The 18,530-nt window shown below is 42.9% G+C and overlaps 1 protein-coding gene across 14 annotated transcripts in view; it reads right to left on the minus strand.

Moving 5' to 3' along the window:
- Positions 1-206: 206 nt before the first annotated feature.
- The window catches only part of SLC6A6 (solute carrier family 6 member 6), a 121,356-nt gene continuing 103,032 nt past the window's right edge, over positions 207-18,530 (minus strand). For all 14 annotated transcript variants that reach the window (XM_056335652.1, XM_056335651.1, XM_056335644.1 and 11 more), the window contains 6 exons: positions 14,634-14,746; positions 11,872-12,009; positions 10,707-10,809; positions 9,657-9,757; positions 8,792-8,962; positions 207-7,285 (listed from right to left, as the gene is read on the minus strand). In XM_056335652.1, coding sequence (XP_056191627.1) covers positions 7,145-7,285; positions 8,792-8,962; positions 9,657-9,757; positions 10,707-10,809; positions 11,872-12,009; positions 14,634-14,746 — 767 coding nt within the window. In that variant the 3' untranslated portion in view covers positions 207-7,144. The remainder of the gene's footprint in view (positions 7,286-8,791; positions 8,963-9,656; positions 9,758-10,706; positions 10,810-11,871; positions 12,010-14,633; positions 14,747-18,530) is intronic.

Genomic DNA, 18,530 nt, shown 5'->3' on the forward strand with positions numbered 1-18,530 from the left:
CTGCTGGGGGGGGTGCAGCTGTCGCGGACATGAAGTCAGATCAGTGAGCTGGGCCAAGCTGCTTATGAGCAGGGCTTTTATTATTTTAAAATGGAATATTTTATAAGGAGGAAAAAACCCACAATGAACAACCCCACAATAAATAACAGGTTTAAAGGAAGAACTGAGCTACTCAAAGACCAAAAAAAGAGAATCTGAGAGCATAATTGGTTTATAAAGGAAAGTTTTATTTTCAGTTATAAGGTGATTACAAACTCATCTAAAAAAGCAAAGATGACTTAAAAATATCCATATACATTTTATTTATCTAAAAAGCAAAACAGAACCTGCAAAATACAAACATTTACCATATACACAAAGGCTACGGGGTTTTTTAGGATTAAATTACACTCCAGGATTTTTTTCAAATACAAATATTCCGTTTTGGAACACACAAAAAATGTTTTAAAATGTTTTAAAAATATTTTAAAGTTGTTTTTTTAAAAAAAAGTTCAGATGACATTTTTAAGGAGGCCATCGTCAATGCCTCCTCACTGTATGTGCTACTCATCACATTACTGTAGTCACAGTTGCTAGGAATTTAAATAATAAAAAAACCACCACTGTTTTTTAGCCAAATACATCAAACAAGCTGGACCACCTCTTATAACGTGAAGTCCCTGGCAATGTTATCAGGTAACAATCACAATATTACACCGGAGAAAAACAACATCCTATTGAACAACGAGCACTTCAGAACAGTACTGGGATGCTGAAATGCTGAGAGACTGCCGCTGGCTTCCAGGACAGGAGCAGATGACAAACTAACTCAACTTGCCCCTTCAGGTATGTTTGGGGTTTGTTTTTCAGTCTCTCAACATGATTTTGCCACTGTTCTCTTTTTTTTTTTTTTTTTTTTTTCTTTATATGTTGAAAAAAAAATCAAATCTTTTTAACATCTCAACTGCAGAAGCAGATAGATTTAGAAACAATATGTATCGTGCTAACATGTACTATGCTACAGGACCGGAGCCTTCCCCTGTGTATGCACACACAAAAGCACACTTGCACAGTTCCTTAGTGTAATCGTTGCACTTTTTTTTTTTTTTTTTTTAAATTTTCCCCCTTTATTTCTTCTGATTTCTCCAGTCAGCCCATGTTTCCCCTGTGCTGCAAATGGGAGAGCGAGCTGCACTGTCCTGCTGCACACCACAGAGCCAGACCAGGAGAAGAAGCCTCAGAAAACTTGCCCCCTTTTAAATTGTTTTTAATTTACTTTACTCCTACAGCTCAAGGATGTGTAAAGCTTGTGGCAATTAAATTCTGACACTTTTACTGAGTATTTCAAACCAGGACACAGCAGTGATACAAAACCAGCTGTGGCTGCTCTGCTTTTCAGCAGCCCAGCAGTACCAGCAGGGTCGGGCTCTTTCCCAGTTGCAAACTCTGTCACTAAAGTTTTCCGCCTCTGATGGGGATGGGTGGGGGGATTTGTTTTCTTAATGTTTTCAATCTGCAAAATTCTGAGCTTGCCTCATTTTTTTTTGTTTTGTTTTGTTTTGGTCAAATGGTGTCTGAAGCTTTTTCTGCTTGTTTTAGGACATAGGTAAATTGAAATCACCAATTCAGACTGACAATTGGAAAAAACAGAAAAAAAAAAAGATTTTTCCCTGTTATTTTTTAATAGACAAAAACAAATTAAGATTATTTTTTTTTTAAGTGGAGAAGCATCATCTGTGTACAGATTTATTTTGGGCTTGGCAGCAAAGAGCCATGATCTGGTGGAGGATGCAGGGGTGGATCAGGCAATTTTCCAGCTGGGTTACGCTCAAGTCTTCTTTGAGCAAGCTTTCCCATCAAGTCAAATTGACCATTGACACCAACAGAAAAATTTTGTGACCAAAGTATGGAGCTGAGGGAGCCTTTTCTGCAGTCGTTAGTAGGTTTTTTAGGTGTCAAGTGTCACCAACTGAATACTCTTTCTTAAGATCTGCTTTGATCACAACAAATAAAACAAGCTACCAGAGGCTGACAGTTCCTGACCTTTGCTGATGCAAACATACAAATACACAATTACATATCAATCCTAACCGCAAGGCTTTGAAGACTGATTTTGGAGAAAAAAAAGTCTGACGCAACTGCCTGAACTCACCTCACCCAACCCCCCCATACCAGGAGACATGCGGCGCTTACAGGGAGACAGGAGAGTTTTCCAGTCCAACTTTAAGGCCTCCTTGGAGGGGCAAGAGTCCAGGATTTTGTCATTACTTTCCACCACCCTCAACTCGGGAAAGGCCATTGGGACACCCTGGCAGGTTGGCTCTTTGCAGGGATGTGGTATCTAAACTTTTCTAGTCCTCATCCTAAACAGATCTGCAAGACTTACACACGTGACTTGCAGAGCAGGCATAGAAGCAACGTTCTCGCTTGTGTGTGTGCATATGAGGGTGAAAGATTTCATCTACTAGTCTACTTTAACACAGATTTATTTTATTTTTTTTTTACTGAAAGTGAGCAACTTCTATTGAATCTCCTTGGAAATGATGTCAGGGTCATCTTTCTTCCAAGTGTACTTGAGCTGCTTAACTAACTTGTCCACTCCATTCAATGCACAGCTTATTTAACATTTTATATACATTATGCCTCCATGAGCAGTCCTGCAGTGACCACAAGACATGGAAGCTAATAATCAGTTATTCAAAAACGTTCAAATTCTTCTCCCACGGACAGAGTTTTGCCATGGATGCAACAAGTGGGAGCTCTGAACCTGTGTGACAAGCACGACATCAACAAAACTTAGGTCTCCTTAGCAAATAAAAACAGACAAGGAGGAGACTTGTAAAAGGCCTGTTGAATGGAAATGTCCATGTGTCTTCAGATCTACCCGACTTGGCTAACGCTGAGACAGAGAAGAGGAACCAGGAGTATCTGCAGTTGAGAAAGGAGGATGCACATAGGACTGAAACAGCTGCAGAAGATGCTGTCCTGACAGTGACATTAAAGGCTCTGCTGATGGTTTTAGGGGGGTTTTTTGGTGTTACAGCAACTGTAAGGCTGCGCCTTTTTTTTTTTTTTTTGTTTCCCCTTTTTCCTCCTCTCCCCAAGAACAGTAGCCAAACCCAGTTTTGCTGAGCTGTTCCAGCAGACCACCTTAGCACCCCTCTGCTCCAGGAGCTGCACTGCTGCTGCGCGGTGACCACCGGCACTGTCCTAGATGGCAAGTACAGCTGCTAGACTTCTGTATTTTCATTTACCACACAAGAACAAATCCATTGTGGACCTACTATCTCACACTTTACAGAGGACTTTTCAAAGTGTGTGGATCTGTTTGGACCAGATGCGAAGGAAAGCTATGGATGAGAAGGAGAATGAGAACAATAACAACAACAAAAACCAGTTCTATTTATGAAATCATACTGTTTAAATACCAAAGTCAAGTCCCTTACAATAGATGCTCATTCAGTCATAACTAGTGACAGGTGAACTGAAAAAGTCTGGAAAACTGAGAAAAATAAGAAACAGGCTGGAGACTCTTGTGGGGTAAATGTTCCCCTTTATGTTTCTACTATGTCTTGATTTCAGTTCAGCTGGAAATAAATACTGCTGAGACTCTGCTGTTTTCAAGCCCAGAAGAACCCACAAATACAAGGGCACATGAAATGCGGAAAGTTGTGGGTTTTGCCTTGTTTTATTCTGATTTTAAACTCAGGGATCTGTTTCTAAAGATCTCGTGCCAGAAACTGCACTTATTTTTTCCCTGGATCCAAACCAGTTCATCTATCACTAGTCGTGATTTTCTAATACAGAGTTCCTCATTAACATAAGACAGGTAAAATAGGTCACAAGTTTTTAAACAATTAGGAGAAAAACCACCCCAGTTGCATTTGCAGTCAGAAAAAGGTAGAAAACACAGACTTCTTTAAAAATTATTTTAAATAAATTTGGCAGAGGATCATGTTGAAATGCAAATCTACCACCAAGAAAAGTTCAGAAATCTGATAAAAGTGTTAGGAAAAACTCCAAAACTGTAAAAATGTGAGTGTGCTCATTGGAACTCAAACCCCCAGATAAAACAAGAAGAATTAATTACATTTTTTTCAGAGGGGATGGAAGAGGGGAGAGGGGAACTGTTTTCCAGAAACAATAATTTCTTAGCTCTTCGTGAGTCCCAGCCCTCCTTTGCAGTCGTGCCGAAGAGCACAGCAGGGCCAGCGAAGTTGACACAGAGAACGCTTCAATGAGGTTGTTGCATATGTGCGAGACATTTTCACTTGGTACATGGAAGCGACTGATTTCAATGGCACAGTTTATAATGAAATGGGGCTGGGTTCTAGTTCTCTAGTAGTTGTACTTTGAAAAGTGTAGTATTAGCCCTCTGGTTCTTCAAGCAAAGACACTCCACAACGCGGGAGATGGCTAAATACCCCGCTGACTCGCCGGAGACATCTTTGATGTAGCCAAACCATTTTTTTCCCCCTAACTAAAGCTTGTCTCAGCTCTATAGCACGGAAAGAGATGTGCAAACTGTATCTCAAACGCAATTATATGACAATGTATATATATATAAAAAATAAATCAAGCATCAGTGTTTCATCTGCACTCACAGAAACCATTAATTTAGACCCCGCACACACCTGCTGCTCCCTCTCCACCAAGGCAAGTGTGCCTGTTTATTGCAGACACTAATTGCAACTCAAAAATGAGGGTCCAAGCTGAAGCCCACTAAAAGAATTATCTTTGATCACATTTCCTTGCCTTTGCTAGTTAAAGGCTATTAAAAAAGAAAATCAGCTGTATGCCTGTTTCTTTACTTCGGGCACATTTGATGACACCTAGCGGCTCACAGAGTTCCTCCAGTGACCTTCGGATGGCTATTGCCACTGGCCCAGCAGGTGACATTAGTTGTTTGCCATCTCCAGCTGTGAAAAATTTTCATTCATAACTCTCATAATACAGCAACCAGAAAAAAGAAAACAAAAGCAATTCTGCTGTGGCTGGTTTTGTTGCTGCAATTCAGCTATCTGATGTAAAAATTTGTATGAATTCAAACTAGGAAGATTTTGAAAGTTATAGATGCAGCCACTTTTCACTTTTTCTTTTTAAAATTATTTTGGTCCATCTCTTAGTTTTAAATCACTCCTTTTCTGTTACAGGAAAACCAACAAGCTAATAAACAAGTGTTTGTGCTGGTGTGGCCAGTTAGCCCATGGGACAAGAAAAAATAAAATAAAACTACTGCATAGGAATGTTAAGAACTGGATACGCTCCTGTTTAACTGACAAACTCTGCCCTGACAGACTAAGCTGACAGCTGAGTAAGTAGATACAAACTCTGCTTTTATCAGGCATTTCCTCTAAATACCTTTGCATAGCCTAACTGTGGTATCATAAGAAGAAACAACCTCTCCCTCTAATACAATGCCCACAGGAAAAGGTTGTTTCACCAGAGAAGCTGTTCCCAGCACAACCTGCTGAAGTTAAAAAAAAAACCAAAACAAAATAAAAAAAAAGCTTTTGCCCATGTTTTGGACAGTCTTCAGGGAGCAATTCCCCATGGAAACATCCACCTGGCCCACATGAAGCGGAACCCCCGTTCCTATACTCTTTGTAGTGGTTTCTCTTCACCCCCCCATCTAACCTGGAACAGTGTGCAACTCCTCCTGACCAAATACAAAGGATTTCAGTGTTACATGTTCCCTTTGCTTTAACTTAAAACCCCAAAAGCCCCATTTCTTCAGCAGATAAGATTCATGAGCCTCACAAATATGTCTGCCACTCTCCACCCCCCCCCTAAAAAACAGAATAAAATTACGGTTTAACCCAATAATGGGCAAGGAGAGTGGGGGCCTAAGTCCACTACTGCTATGTAGTAACATGGGACGAGGGACTTAGTCCTTTCGTCTGTTCCCCCAACAGTAACGAACCTCCCCCCAAATAAATAAATAAAGCAAATCCTGTTACCGAACTTGGCAAAGCATTTTTGAGATACATGGATTAAAAGCACCTGTTTACTAGAGTGATATTATTATCTCAATTACTATTATTATTAACAACGTGTTTGTTATAAATACCAGCGAAACCAGGTGTAGGTGAGTGGTTTTGTTCCTCTCGTTGGGGATGACCTGGTTTGTGTTCACCTTTGGACGGTCAGAGTCCAGAAGGGATTCTTTTTATGTTTCTGCCTGAAACCAAAGTCCAAGTGAGCAAGCGAACACCTGAAGCACCCAGAGGGCAGCTGCTGCTTTTCCCCCTCTCAGCTCCTCAGCCCTTGCCCCTGCTGCCCTCCCCGTTTGCAGAATTCAAGTTTACACCGGTGCCACCACACTAAAACATGCTTTGCTGGAAAACTCAGGAACAGGTACTCCACCTCCCTGCTCACACACAAACAGTAGGCATTCCACTGAAGTAAAAAAACCCCCAAAATCTAAAATAATAAAAAAAAAAAAAGAAAAATAAAAGAAGAGTGAACCACGATAAAACCTGCAAATGCCTTCCTAAAGTCCTCCTCTCGCCTGTGTGACGGCGTCCCCATGCTGAGCTTGGGAGGGACGGCCGCAAGGCTTTTCACACCCAACTTCTCTGCCTCCCACGCAAACTCTCTGCTCCAGCTGTATCTTAGTTCAGGGACTGTGCTAAACGTAACTGTACCCTTTCCCCAACGTGACCCTGAAGCCTGTCGTTTACCACAATTGAACCAGAGGGTGGAAATACTACACCTTTGAAAATTCTCTTGAAACAGCGTCTTTTTTAAAATCGTATCTCTCAACAGAGCTCCTTTTGTGTGTTCTGTAGGTTACCCTGCTCCCAATCATACCAGCACCTAAAATTGCTTTCTGAGACTTGAATGTATTGCTGGCGAGACAATCAATTCAAGTGGTAAGGTGTATAATATTTAGAGATAAAGATATATATATTTAAAAAAACCCAATAATAGTAAATTCCTGTAATATGTCTAGTCTGATATGAAAGCTCTCCCTCTACAGAGAGACATCTGCTGTGATTACCTTACAAAATATTAAAAAAAAAACACACACAAAAAATAACTTTCTCTGTGAGAAATAAAAATAAATCCTAGTGCAAATATAAAGCTCTGTAAACCTGGTCCTATGAGAATCTATGGTTAGTAAACGGCAGTTAAAGCAGGTTTATCCTCTCACAGAGAGAGCTCACATCATGGTTTCCACAATGATATGAGTTGGCTTGATCAATCCGCCATTCGAAGTTCCATTGGGGCAGAAGGGGGTGCCACTCTCCGTTTCTTTGGACCACCGATTCACTTCCTTGGGGGCAGCCACCGCCTTTATCCTCTGAAAGAAAGAAGAAAAGTGACAGTGAGAAGACCAAGCGACCCCTGCGTCTCCGTGCGCAGGATGGAGGACGTGGCAATCCGAGGATGAGGATGGGGGCTGTCAGAGCCGTGCGTATGCCACGTGGCTCCGCAACGACGTGGGGCCCCGAGCTGTGGAGCGCCGTGTTCAGCTTCTGCTCAGCTGCAGAGCCGGGCTTGACGCAGGCAAGTCAGACCCGCGAGGGCACTCATGGCATCCTGCAGCACCCTGCATGCTGGGCTTTCTGTGCTGCAGCTGCTGATCAAATGAGGCGCGTTCCCCTTCCTCATTTAGAAACAGCTCTGCCTTCTAGCCCAGCCGTTCAGTGCCAAGTGGCAACTTCTCTCCTACATCTCAGTGCACAAAGGAAGAACTAAGTGGCATCTGACCAGTGTTTACTCTCTTTCCTAACATGGCCTTTGAGGAGTGTTTTGGCTACTTTTAGACTTGTCTCTCAATTGATGGTGACAATGCAGGCAGGAAAATAAACACTCATGCTCTGGCCACAGCTGAAAAAGACCATTAACATTTGGAGGAAAACAAATGCAAGCATTTGTGCTCTGGGAAACATTCTTTTTTAACTCTATTCTCTCTTTTTTTCCTAACCCAAAGTGCCCCACTTTCTCCTCCAAGAATACCCTGGACTGCATTTAAGATGACCTCATTAGGCAAAACCAAAACTAATCGGAAACCTTCGAAGAGAATTGCTAAGTTTCACGCTTACGCAGTCTTTAAAAACTTTCCACTGGAAGAAAAACAAACCGGGGGAACCTGTGCTGAACTGTGAAGGGCAAGAGATTGCCTGCAAATCCAAACCTGAGAGAATCTGCACTGCCAAGTCTGAATCCGACCCAAAGTTTTTCAAAGACTGGGGCAACCTGGATCCAGTGTTTCAATTTGATTAATTAGGAATAAAAAAAAAATAAAAATTAAAGAAAGCTAAGCTGCAAAGTGAAGCTCATTGGCAGGAGGGTTTGACTTTTATTCAGTCTCCCAGAGCAAAGGCCATGCCTGAGAGCCACACAATCCACAGGTGGATCCAAATTTCCCTGAAATGAGCTCTTACACAGCCAAGTTTGACCCAGGCTTCTCTCTCCTTTTCTCAGTGATTTTTTAGGATGGTGCTTCCTTGTCTCTGTGGGCTGGAGAAGAGAGACCTAGCACTCAGAAACACCCCAGTCCTGGAGCGCTTGTCTGCACATGGAGGCAACAATTTGCCAGGCTGAAAACTGCAGAAGTGGGACGCAAGTAAAGTCACTTGGCATTCGTCTGAGGACAGAATGCTTTGTGTTTGTTCTGTTTCTACTGTTTGCCCAAAGGACAGGTGATCTTTAACTGCCTTATTTGCATTCACTGCAGGAGAGGCACCCAACTTTGCCCTACCTGGACAAGGGGGCAGTTCTCCAAGCACTATGCTTATTTTGTATAAAACACAGCAAGCTGAAGCTCCCTTTCCCCTCCAGCCAGCCAACCAGCTGCTCTTACCTCAATGAGCGACCCATCTGACTGTATGATGCGGATGACCATCACCATAGGGATGCAGATCATGGAGGAAAGGGCGAGAACCCAGCCCAGGCCAATTGCCCAGTCTGGGTACGTGTAGACCTTGTTGTAGGTCAGTGGTTTGTACTTGGCCAAAGAAAAGATAAAGCACCCCTGTGGATGAGAAAAGAAAACAGAGTGAGGCTCAAAAAACGCTGAAAGCTGTAGGGCTCTGGTGTTACCACTGGCCCTAAGGAAGAGAGGCACTGAAAGGCAGAGCTGATGATACCGTATGTATTTTAAACCAATGGGGGAATTAGTCTTCAATTTAAATTATTGAAAAAGCATCTGCATCTGCTTATAGCATCTGCTGCTTGACAACAGTGTTAAGCGATGGTGCTGAACAGCTGCAGTACACTGCCTCTTCTTTTTGAGGGCTCAAATATTCGGTGTACGTTGCAAGGAGCTTACCGAGATGTTCTTCCCAGCCAATTAAATACTTCACGCTGAGTGCCTGTCTCAGACTGCTAAAGTCTTTTCGTTAAAATGGCCTAGTAGTCCTATTACTTAAAGTAGGGACTGCTCTTTGGAGAGCGAGTTTTCTGTGCCATGAATGTAGTATTTTGCCAATCCTAAGAAAAATCCACTTAAATGTTGCCAATTGCAGTTTGCACAGGCAAAGTGGAGAGCTGTCATGTGAACAGCTAACATCTGAGAACATAATGCCTTTTGAGGGGTTTGTTCAAGCCTTCAGCATCTCTTTGCAAATTGCTCTCTGAATGCAACAGCCTGCACTTGAAGAGAAGTGGTGAGAGGTGGCCCCGAGCAGCCGCGTGGAAGAATTGAAAGGGCACAGGTCAGTACTCACCACGCAAAGAACTGGAGTGATCACAATCCAGCTCCATTTCATCCAGGGACCAGGTCTGTATCCAATCATATCCTCAATGGCATCATAAATATTATCAGCGCCTGTAACAGACAGTGAGCGCATTTTTAAGGACTGAGCATATAAAAGCCACGTAAGGACTGTAGGATTACAGCCTCTTTCCTACCCCCACACCCCAATGGGTATTTAAAGGGAAGATAAGGGTGTCAGATGTGTTGCTGAAATGCTTCCCATAGCTGTGAAGTTCAAGATAATTTTCTCCTTGAGAAAGGCTGGGGGAGTCTCTCATCCTATGCATCCCCCATTATTCGGATGCGGGAGGGCAACGCCGAGCCCTCCTGCCCCCGTCACATGCCCACTCCTCTCCCCAGACTTTCACTGAACTTGCCAGAAGGATCACCCTGGGAAGGACATGACAGCAAATGGTACCCCCTGCTTCTACAGAAATCTGACTGATGCAAAATGAAGGCTTTGTTTTGCTTTTCTAAGGACACGGAGTACACGAAGAATCAGGGAAATAACCAGTCCCAAGCAGCAAACATCTTCTGATGGTTCCTCAGCTACCGTCTCGGGCAGCTACAGAGGCTACTGTCAGTCCCTGGTACTCGGCATTGCCTGAAAATAACGGGACAGAATAAACTTTCCCGTCAGCTTTCTTTTTGTATTTTCTGTTTGATTGGCTTGCCCCCTGAGGACATTGCAGCGCTGAAAAGAAATGCGCTGAGAGACAAACAGAAATTTTCACGGCTGGCCAAACTTTCAACTCTCATCTCTAAACTTAACACATGTAAATGCTTAATTGTGCCTTTATTAATTACCAATGGAAAAATACTCATTTTTGTGTGGAAAAACACTGCAGGCTGGCTTCATCCCAGATGCATACTTGTCTCCCAGAGGTCAGTGCAAATTTATATTAATGGCATGTGTCTGTTGCTGGGAAGAAGATTCTGGGATGGCTGATGATTAAATGTTTGGCTAGCAAAATTGTCACTGACTCATCAAAAGGTATTAGATGAAAGGATTCTCACTTACCATAAACCCAGGCTACAGCAATACATTCAAAGAATGCAACCCACAAAAGGCATACACCACTAGCTGCATAGTAGTCAAAGAGTTGAAAAACATACATGCCACCCTGTAAAAAAGAGACACAATGGATTACGATCCAACAGGGAAAAAACCTGAACATTTCAGACCCAGCTTCCAGTAACCAACATATCTGAATGATCGTTGTCTAACAAGAAGAAATACCAAGCAAGTAGGTAAGGTAAATATTTGGCATTGCCTTCCCCAGGGAATATACATGTTTACTACAGGAAGCATTCCAAACAAGATAAGGATTAAACAAAATTAAGCCACTTAGTATAATCTTCTGAGACACTTATATCTTTCCTCTTTAAAAGTATTTTAGGATGGGCATTTACAGAAACAAATGATGTAAGGAAGTAACAGGTCACCTAACGTTAACACCTCCAAATACTAAACATGGAAGTCGGTTCATCAGGAGGGTCTTCATTTATAAATTGAGTGGAAGGACTTTTTTGTAAGAATAGTTCATTTTTTTCTTTCTAACTCTCTTGACTTATACTACTATGTTAGAGTCTTGGCTCTCACTACAGTGGAACTGTATATACCCGCACTTTTACTTGAAATGCTGTGTTTGTTGGGCACCTCCGTTACAGGTGCTATTTTAACTTCCCAATCGTGCTCTTCCAGTTGTTTTAAAAATCTGGCTTGGATTTTAGTTTGGAGATAAATATCACAGCAGTGCAGCCACTGGAACATATTCCCATCTTGTTTACACTAGAATAAATCCAGTGGTATTTAATCGAGTCAAGTCTATGTAACTAAGATAAAAATCTTTCCCTGCATGCACTGGATGGATTCTTAATCTGCTCTGCTGAAGGTTCCCAATGTGTTTCATCATTTAGAGCCAGATGTTAATATTCATACTCATGTTGATTAGTACCTGAGATCAGATTGAATTTAATGAGATTTTATGTCTCTGTTCCTCTGACTGAAAAGGAAGGAGTATACAGCTTTCAAAATGCTTTCAGATCTAGGGATGAAAGATACTCTGTAGATCTAAGGAGCACTGCTCCTCTGAGTGGCTAATCCCATGCACTCTCATTCATAGCTAAAACTGGTCTGAAAACTGGCTAAAAAGTAGGCAATTTCCAGCACCAGTGCTACTCACCTCAGTCACCATAGTTAGTCCCAGAAGATAGCTAAGGAAACATACTATAGCGATGAAGATTTCCCGTCGGTAACCCTTCCTTAGGAAGGATGGGTGCAGATCAACTAATGACGTGATCTGTCCTTCAACTTCAACAAACTAAAGGGGAAGAACAACAACAAAGAAACGTGACTTGAAAATTACCCACCATGTATTTTATCCAGGCTCATACTTCAACACCCTATCTTAGTCTGTGGCAAAATGCTGCTCTGAGTAAGTAAATCAAAGCCATTCCTCTGTAACCCAGAGGTGGAAGCGTGGGGGTAATTTTCAGGTTGGAACAAGCTTTCGGAATTGCTGTTCATTTCCTAGCAGCCTTACAAACTACCAAAGGGGCTCTGTAAATGCAAGCCACAAGGATAAAGGAAGTTAATTTGATGACAGGAAGGCACTTATGTGGCTTTTATGTTGTAGCTGTTCCAGACGAATACAAGATGTACGCTAGAAAAGAGGCAGAGAGAAACCCCTCCAAAAAAGCATGAGCTAGAAGATTACCCCCCAGCCTTTTTTTGATGTGCCAGAAAACCTCACAGGTACTAGTTAGGTTAATGCCACAATTGGATATAATTCTACTCGTGGGCTTGCTAGTCAAAATCTAGCCAAGGGAAAGCAAGCTTTGATGTGAAACAGCAGCTCGTCTTGCCTGAACTTGTCTTTTCTGAACCTGTGAGCAGAGTACCGCTGGCTGAGGCTCTGGGGTACTTCTGCCCCATACGAAGATTTGGTAAGCTATTTGCATGTGTAAACCAAAAACGAAGCTCTGAATAGATAAGCTGAAAAGATCTTACTTTATCTAGCTTCACGATAACTGTATTTGTACTTACTTGCCATTGGAAAACTACATGTAAGATATGTAACTTGAGTTAATCAAATAACCCAGACTGGGTTTGAATACAAGTTTAAGGTTAATTGGAAACCAGATGCATTTCACCCATTGAGAAAAGCAACTCCTGAACTCCCCCCAGGCAAATCCAAAGAAAGGTTTATTCAGCCTGGCAAGGTACGTAAGCACCAAGTTCACTGAAGACATGAGGATACCATGGAGAACCAAGGCTCCCTTTGTAGAAATGATCTTCATTTCAAGTGGCTACATCATCTTGCAACTAATGAGCTACCACAGGGGGTCTATGAAATAGCATTACCTCAAGGAAAGCCGCCTTTTCCTAGCCAGTCTCTGTCCTGCTCTTACAGTGTGCCCACAAGTGCCCTGTAACAACTCTCCCCCCTCTGACCACAAGCTGGAGCTCCGCTTTGGATTGTGCTGCCTCCTGTCTTGTTACTTTGACTTCTGTAAAACTGGTTTTCTTTAAATGCAACCCTTTCCTTTGGGCTGATTTGATCTTAAACTGCACCAGCATTCCAGAAACCTGTTTGACTGCACTCCAAAAAAACAGAGGGGTGGAGGAGAGAAATTAAGCACTCCAATTAGTTTTAATCACGCTACGCAGTGAGGAGCTTTCTAAAATTACTAGACAGCTTCCAATTTGCATAAGCACAGGGTTGTTGAACCCCAGCATCGGGCACTTCTACATTTACTTTGGAGCGATCGAAAGTTGCTCACTAGAGTTCAAAGACTAAACCGTAAAAAGCAATTTAGGGCAAACGGAATATAAAAATGTAAGAGATGAAGTACACAACAACGGGGTAAAAATCCATTCACAGTTCTCTCCTCATACAAGATAGCATTTAGGCTAAGTGACCATTTAATCCTTACCAATTTATTTGTTTTTATATAAACTTAGTGACTTTCCATTTGAGTGCAGAAAGCTGCCTGTTGCCCTGAAAACTTCAGCAATTTTGAATGTGTAGTTACTGCATAATCCCTGGTCACCCATGTTTCCTTGTAAGTGGACTATCTAGAAATGATTTACAGGTTCTTTGGCAGTATTTAGTCCAGCATTCCTATAAGCAACCACTAGGAAAAAATAATCTAACTTCTTGGACCGCAGTTTTTGAGTTTTTCATGCTCACTAATTAATGGCAACGTGTGCTATATATTTAGTACAGCTGGAACCTGAGACGCTCTCTGGCCTGTTTGGAGGTGCTGAATGACGTGAATGACTGAATGCTGGTGACGTGCAGTCAGCAGGATCCCACATTGCTTGGCACCTCCGAGCCCAAGGCCACCAACAAAGGCTGCGGCTTTGTCCTCTTGACTTTGCATGAAGCCACCCTGGATATACTGTAGAAAACATTTTGTGCTTTTTGTGCCTCATGATGGCTTCACTTTTCTTTTTTGGCACTTTGTAACTATCAAAGCCTGCGTTCCTAGTGGTTATTAATTCTTATAGAGTGTTTTAATGATGGTGTATACACACTGCAGGTGATCGCAATGGCAGAAAGTACTCTGCAGAACGGATTGCTGCAGTCTTTTATGTTTTAAAATGATTAAGCTCTTCCCCAAAGTAGGAAAATACTGCATCGCAGCAACCAAAACAGCAGTATTTTGTGGCCAGACTGAAAGTCATATTTAGGTTAGGGAGGACTGTCCTAGTCTTGGCTCCATTAGCTCCTGATGACAATGTCTTACTGAGCAACATCATACCGCAAACCCACAGTCACCAGGCATCAAGTGCAGCCCCCGCCCTAAAAAGCAACCCAGATGAATTCTTTTTAAGCAGCATTAGAGGTATTCTCTTCTTAACTCTTGCCTGTAAAAGCACCTTTTCTCAGTCAGCAGTGCCGATACAATAAGCCACGTATCTCCCACCCATCGTACTAACCTGGCTATCCAGTCCAAGCAACAGAAGCATAATAAAAAAAAGGATTGCCCAAAAGGTGGGCAGCGGCATCATGGACACAGCTTTTGGGTAGGCGATGAAGGCCAGGCCTGGACCTAGAGAAAGAGAAAATAGGAAAGGGGGAAGGGAAGGGAAGAGAAATAGTAAGTACCAGCTCTTTGGTAAAGGTAGCCACACTCAAATGCAGGAATGCCTGGTTCCGTTCAGATAAATCCAAACGCGGCTGGAAATACCAGAAGTGAAACAGTTTGGCTCTTTTATCTGAAATCGAAGCACGCATGACTACAGCAGAAACCACAGGCAAACCCCCGAGGCCATTGCTAACAGATCACCAGTTTTAACATCTGTCTCAAACATGCCAATAATGGAGGTGGTCTAACGCCTGCCTTGCATGGACACAGTACTGGGGGCTGGGGGGAGAAGGGGTGACCCAGGGGAATGGCAGAATCCCACTGCTAGCCCACATGGCCACGATGAAGATGATGATGATGAAACTCTGTTGCATGCAGGGAAGGGGACTCGGAGTGCTCCAAACATTCCCCGGGATCCTCACTAATGCAACCATTACCTCCCTCTGTATGCAACCTCCAAACCCAGCATGCTTTTCTAGAGCAAGGTTTGCACTCCAGGAGTCTGCTCCTTCAGTTCTGCAAACCCTCAGTGCTGCACTGATCAGGCTACCCCTAGTTATATCATCTGTGGTCCCTGAAAAAAATGCCTCCTGCTGTTAGGAACTGTGTAAAATCGCTTCCCCACGCTGTTACATCATCTGCCCCTATCAGGCAGCCTACACAGACCTGCCACAGTGACACTGAACATGACCAACACCAGCCCCAGCTGCAGGATGGATTGCAACAGTCTGGGAGCATCAGTGGGGCTGGGACTAATTACCCGGCTCGTCTGCTCTGGAAACCAAAGCCTTGTGTGTGAGTGCTCGTCACTACACTGGGTCTTTTCCGCACCGTGGACCAGACGGCATCTCACCCATACCCACGCCCCGAGCACACGCGCGGTGCTCTCGCATGCTGATCTCCAAAGATGCTCTCACCTGCAGCCAGGTGCTACCAGCTATCACTTATGAGAGCTTTTGTTGAGAGAGAAAGAGCCCTCTCCAAGTGGGAGACAGGAACACTGGCAATCTGGCATTTATGCCAGGCTCTCAGAGCGGCCACAGAAATTTGGTGAAGCCAACAAAAAAATTCTGAGGGCAGATTTAAAATCAGATTAAAACCAGGAATGCCTGGCTGGTCTGCTTGTTTGCTTTAAGGAGCCTTGAAAACTGGCATTTTCCAGGGTTTAGAAGTGGATTCATGTAATTTTCAGTGGGAAAAGGAATTTTTTAAAACTGCTGCAGTGTGGGGATGGAAATCTTATCTCTGATCTGTACAGAAAAATCTCTAACGCTGCTCTTCCTACCTCCCACTTTTCCTTTCCAACAAGAAAGATGGAAAAAGAAGCAAGAGAAAGAGGTAAAAAAAAGATGACTTTTTTTTCAAACTAAAGAAAACTTTAAGTCACTGAAAATATTTGAACAGAAATAAATACAAATTAGCCAACAATCGAGCAACTAATTTTATTTAAAATGAAACACAACTAAGATTTTATACGACAGAAGGTACCAAAAAAATTGGTGAATGTCTCAAATTTTGGGGGCTTTGCTTTCTTCCCCTTAATTCAGTGAATACAGTAGATCATCCCTGAGGGAGAACTGCTACCAGATGGCATTTGCAGCTGATCTGTTCAAATTGATGAGACAGATGTAAAACTGCTCTCCTCAAAACTTGCTGCAATTCTGTATGCTTTGGCCTGTGAACCTGTCCTTGCACTGTGATACCATCAAACACCAAGTGTCCTAAGCCCTGCGCTGGCTTTGATTTTCCTTTGAAACTAAGTGTTGAAATATAAAGAGATAAGTCCATGTGAAAGAAAATGTTCCTGGCATCCCTGCGACTGAATGTAAATAATCTAAAAATCATATTTAATTTGAAACGCTGTCGCTCTGGAGGGTGTTCTGCCAAAGTGCAGCACTTGTGGCTGCTACTCAGAGCTAAGGAGGACTGCCCCAGCCCCAGCCCCAGCCCCAGCCCAGCCCAGCCCAGCCCCCATGCTGGCCATTTGATGCGCAGGCATCAGGAATCCTAAGGCACTATAGTCAGGCCTGCTTAAGCCGAATTTGTTGCAAATGGGATTTTTTTAAAAAAAAAAAAAAGGCAAATCTTGTGCTGTTTTAACTTTGCTACAAATTGCACGGGCAGTAAAGTATTTCTTCCAGACAGGGCTCGCTATAGCTTTGCTGAGCCTCCGCTGCTTTCCTTTCTGCCTTTAGAAGTATTTCTGAAAAAAATCAAGCGCTATTTATTAAAAATCTGCTTTCACTGACAAGTTAGAGGGGTCTAATTTAGCTGTTGTGTAAACCTATTAAAGCCAGTGAAGGCCAGCAGCAACCAGTGCTTGGAGCGGGAGCCACCCCTCGCTGACAACTGTCCCCTGGGCACGTTGCACCAAGGCTGAATTTGGCATGGCTAAAAAATGTGGCCATGAGGTTCTGCTGTCAGCAATTTTGTTGACGTTCCCCTGGCTTGCAGGAGGGCAAACAAGGAAACAACTGGTGTCACGCATAGGGCAGGAAGGATTTAACTCACTGGGCAGAGGCAGGGGGAGCAGGAGGTCCTGGCCCCCTGGACAATGTCCTCTGCCCAGTGCTATGGCCAAGCGGCAGTGCCTCTGCTCACCTCTTTCCTGACCCAGGGGAACAGTTTGGACCTTGTATCGTAAGAACCCAAAAAACGCAAGGCCAAAAACCGAGAGGCTGAAGCACCTGCTGAATGCCTCTGTGCTGAGAAGGCAGCAGCAGGGCAGCAGCAAGGGCTCCCCCCACGGCTCCCCAGGGGTCCTGGGATGCTCATCCCAGGGGGACCAAGCGGTCGCCAGTGGCTCTGTGCTTGACCTCTGCTGAGAAATGCGGTGAGGCAACCCATGGGAAGTGGTTTCAGTAATTCTGGATAATTCTGGTAATGTTGCTGTCATATAAAAAAGTCCCTTAGGATTTAGCCAAAGACCAGCCAGTGATGATGGGCAACCCAGGGAACAGTGGGATGGTTGCAATCTGTGGCCATTAGTGACTAGGGCTGAACTGAAGGAAAGGAGAAAACCTGAAGGAACTGACAACAAAATACACAAGAAATGGAAAGCCTAGTTCAGAAGCTAGTCAGCGCCCTTGCTGTCCCTATAATAAGCTATAAAATCCCTCCTTTAAAAAATGCTTTTTGAGCTGTTGAAAAAATGCTGTGTAAACACTGTTATTTAATTTGTATTTAAACATTACTTAATAATCCAGTGTTATTACAGAATTGTCTAATTCTAAAAATGTCAAGCAACAGGAATATAGCTGCCTGTTTATCAGAGATTTAATAATAAAAATCAGAATAAATATTGACCAGATAAAAACCTACTGTGGAAATACTTAAAAATGCTACTCTTGGAAATGATCCAGCTACATATTTAAAAAAAAAGGGGGCTATCTAGGATTCACTCAATAGGATTATTCCCTCAGTTCCTGTTTTCAAACAAAACAATCAACCTCTGATCAAAATAAGCATTATGGCCAAGACCGTTAACCAAGTGCACTTGCGAGAGGTATGCCAATTGCAACTACCCAAGAATCCAGTGGTGCCACCAATGTCATTAGTTTTTCATTAGCCCTTGCAAAGTGAGATATTTTTCTTAAAGACTTAACTCCCAGAGCCATGCAATTAGAAGATATATTGACCTTTTCTTTTTAATGGCATGTTTGCAGAGGAAAGCTTTCAAATGCTATGCAGTGAATCAAAATTGCTCAAAAATGTCAGAAAGAAATGCCAAAAGTGCACTCAGGTGACA

Source organism: Falco biarmicus, chromosome 4, assembly GCF_023638135.1.
Source record: "Falco biarmicus isolate bFalBia1 chromosome 4, bFalBia1.pri, whole genome shotgun sequence".
NCBI classification, from domain to species: domain Eukaryota; kingdom Metazoa; phylum Chordata; class Aves; order Falconiformes; family Falconidae; genus Falco; species Falco biarmicus.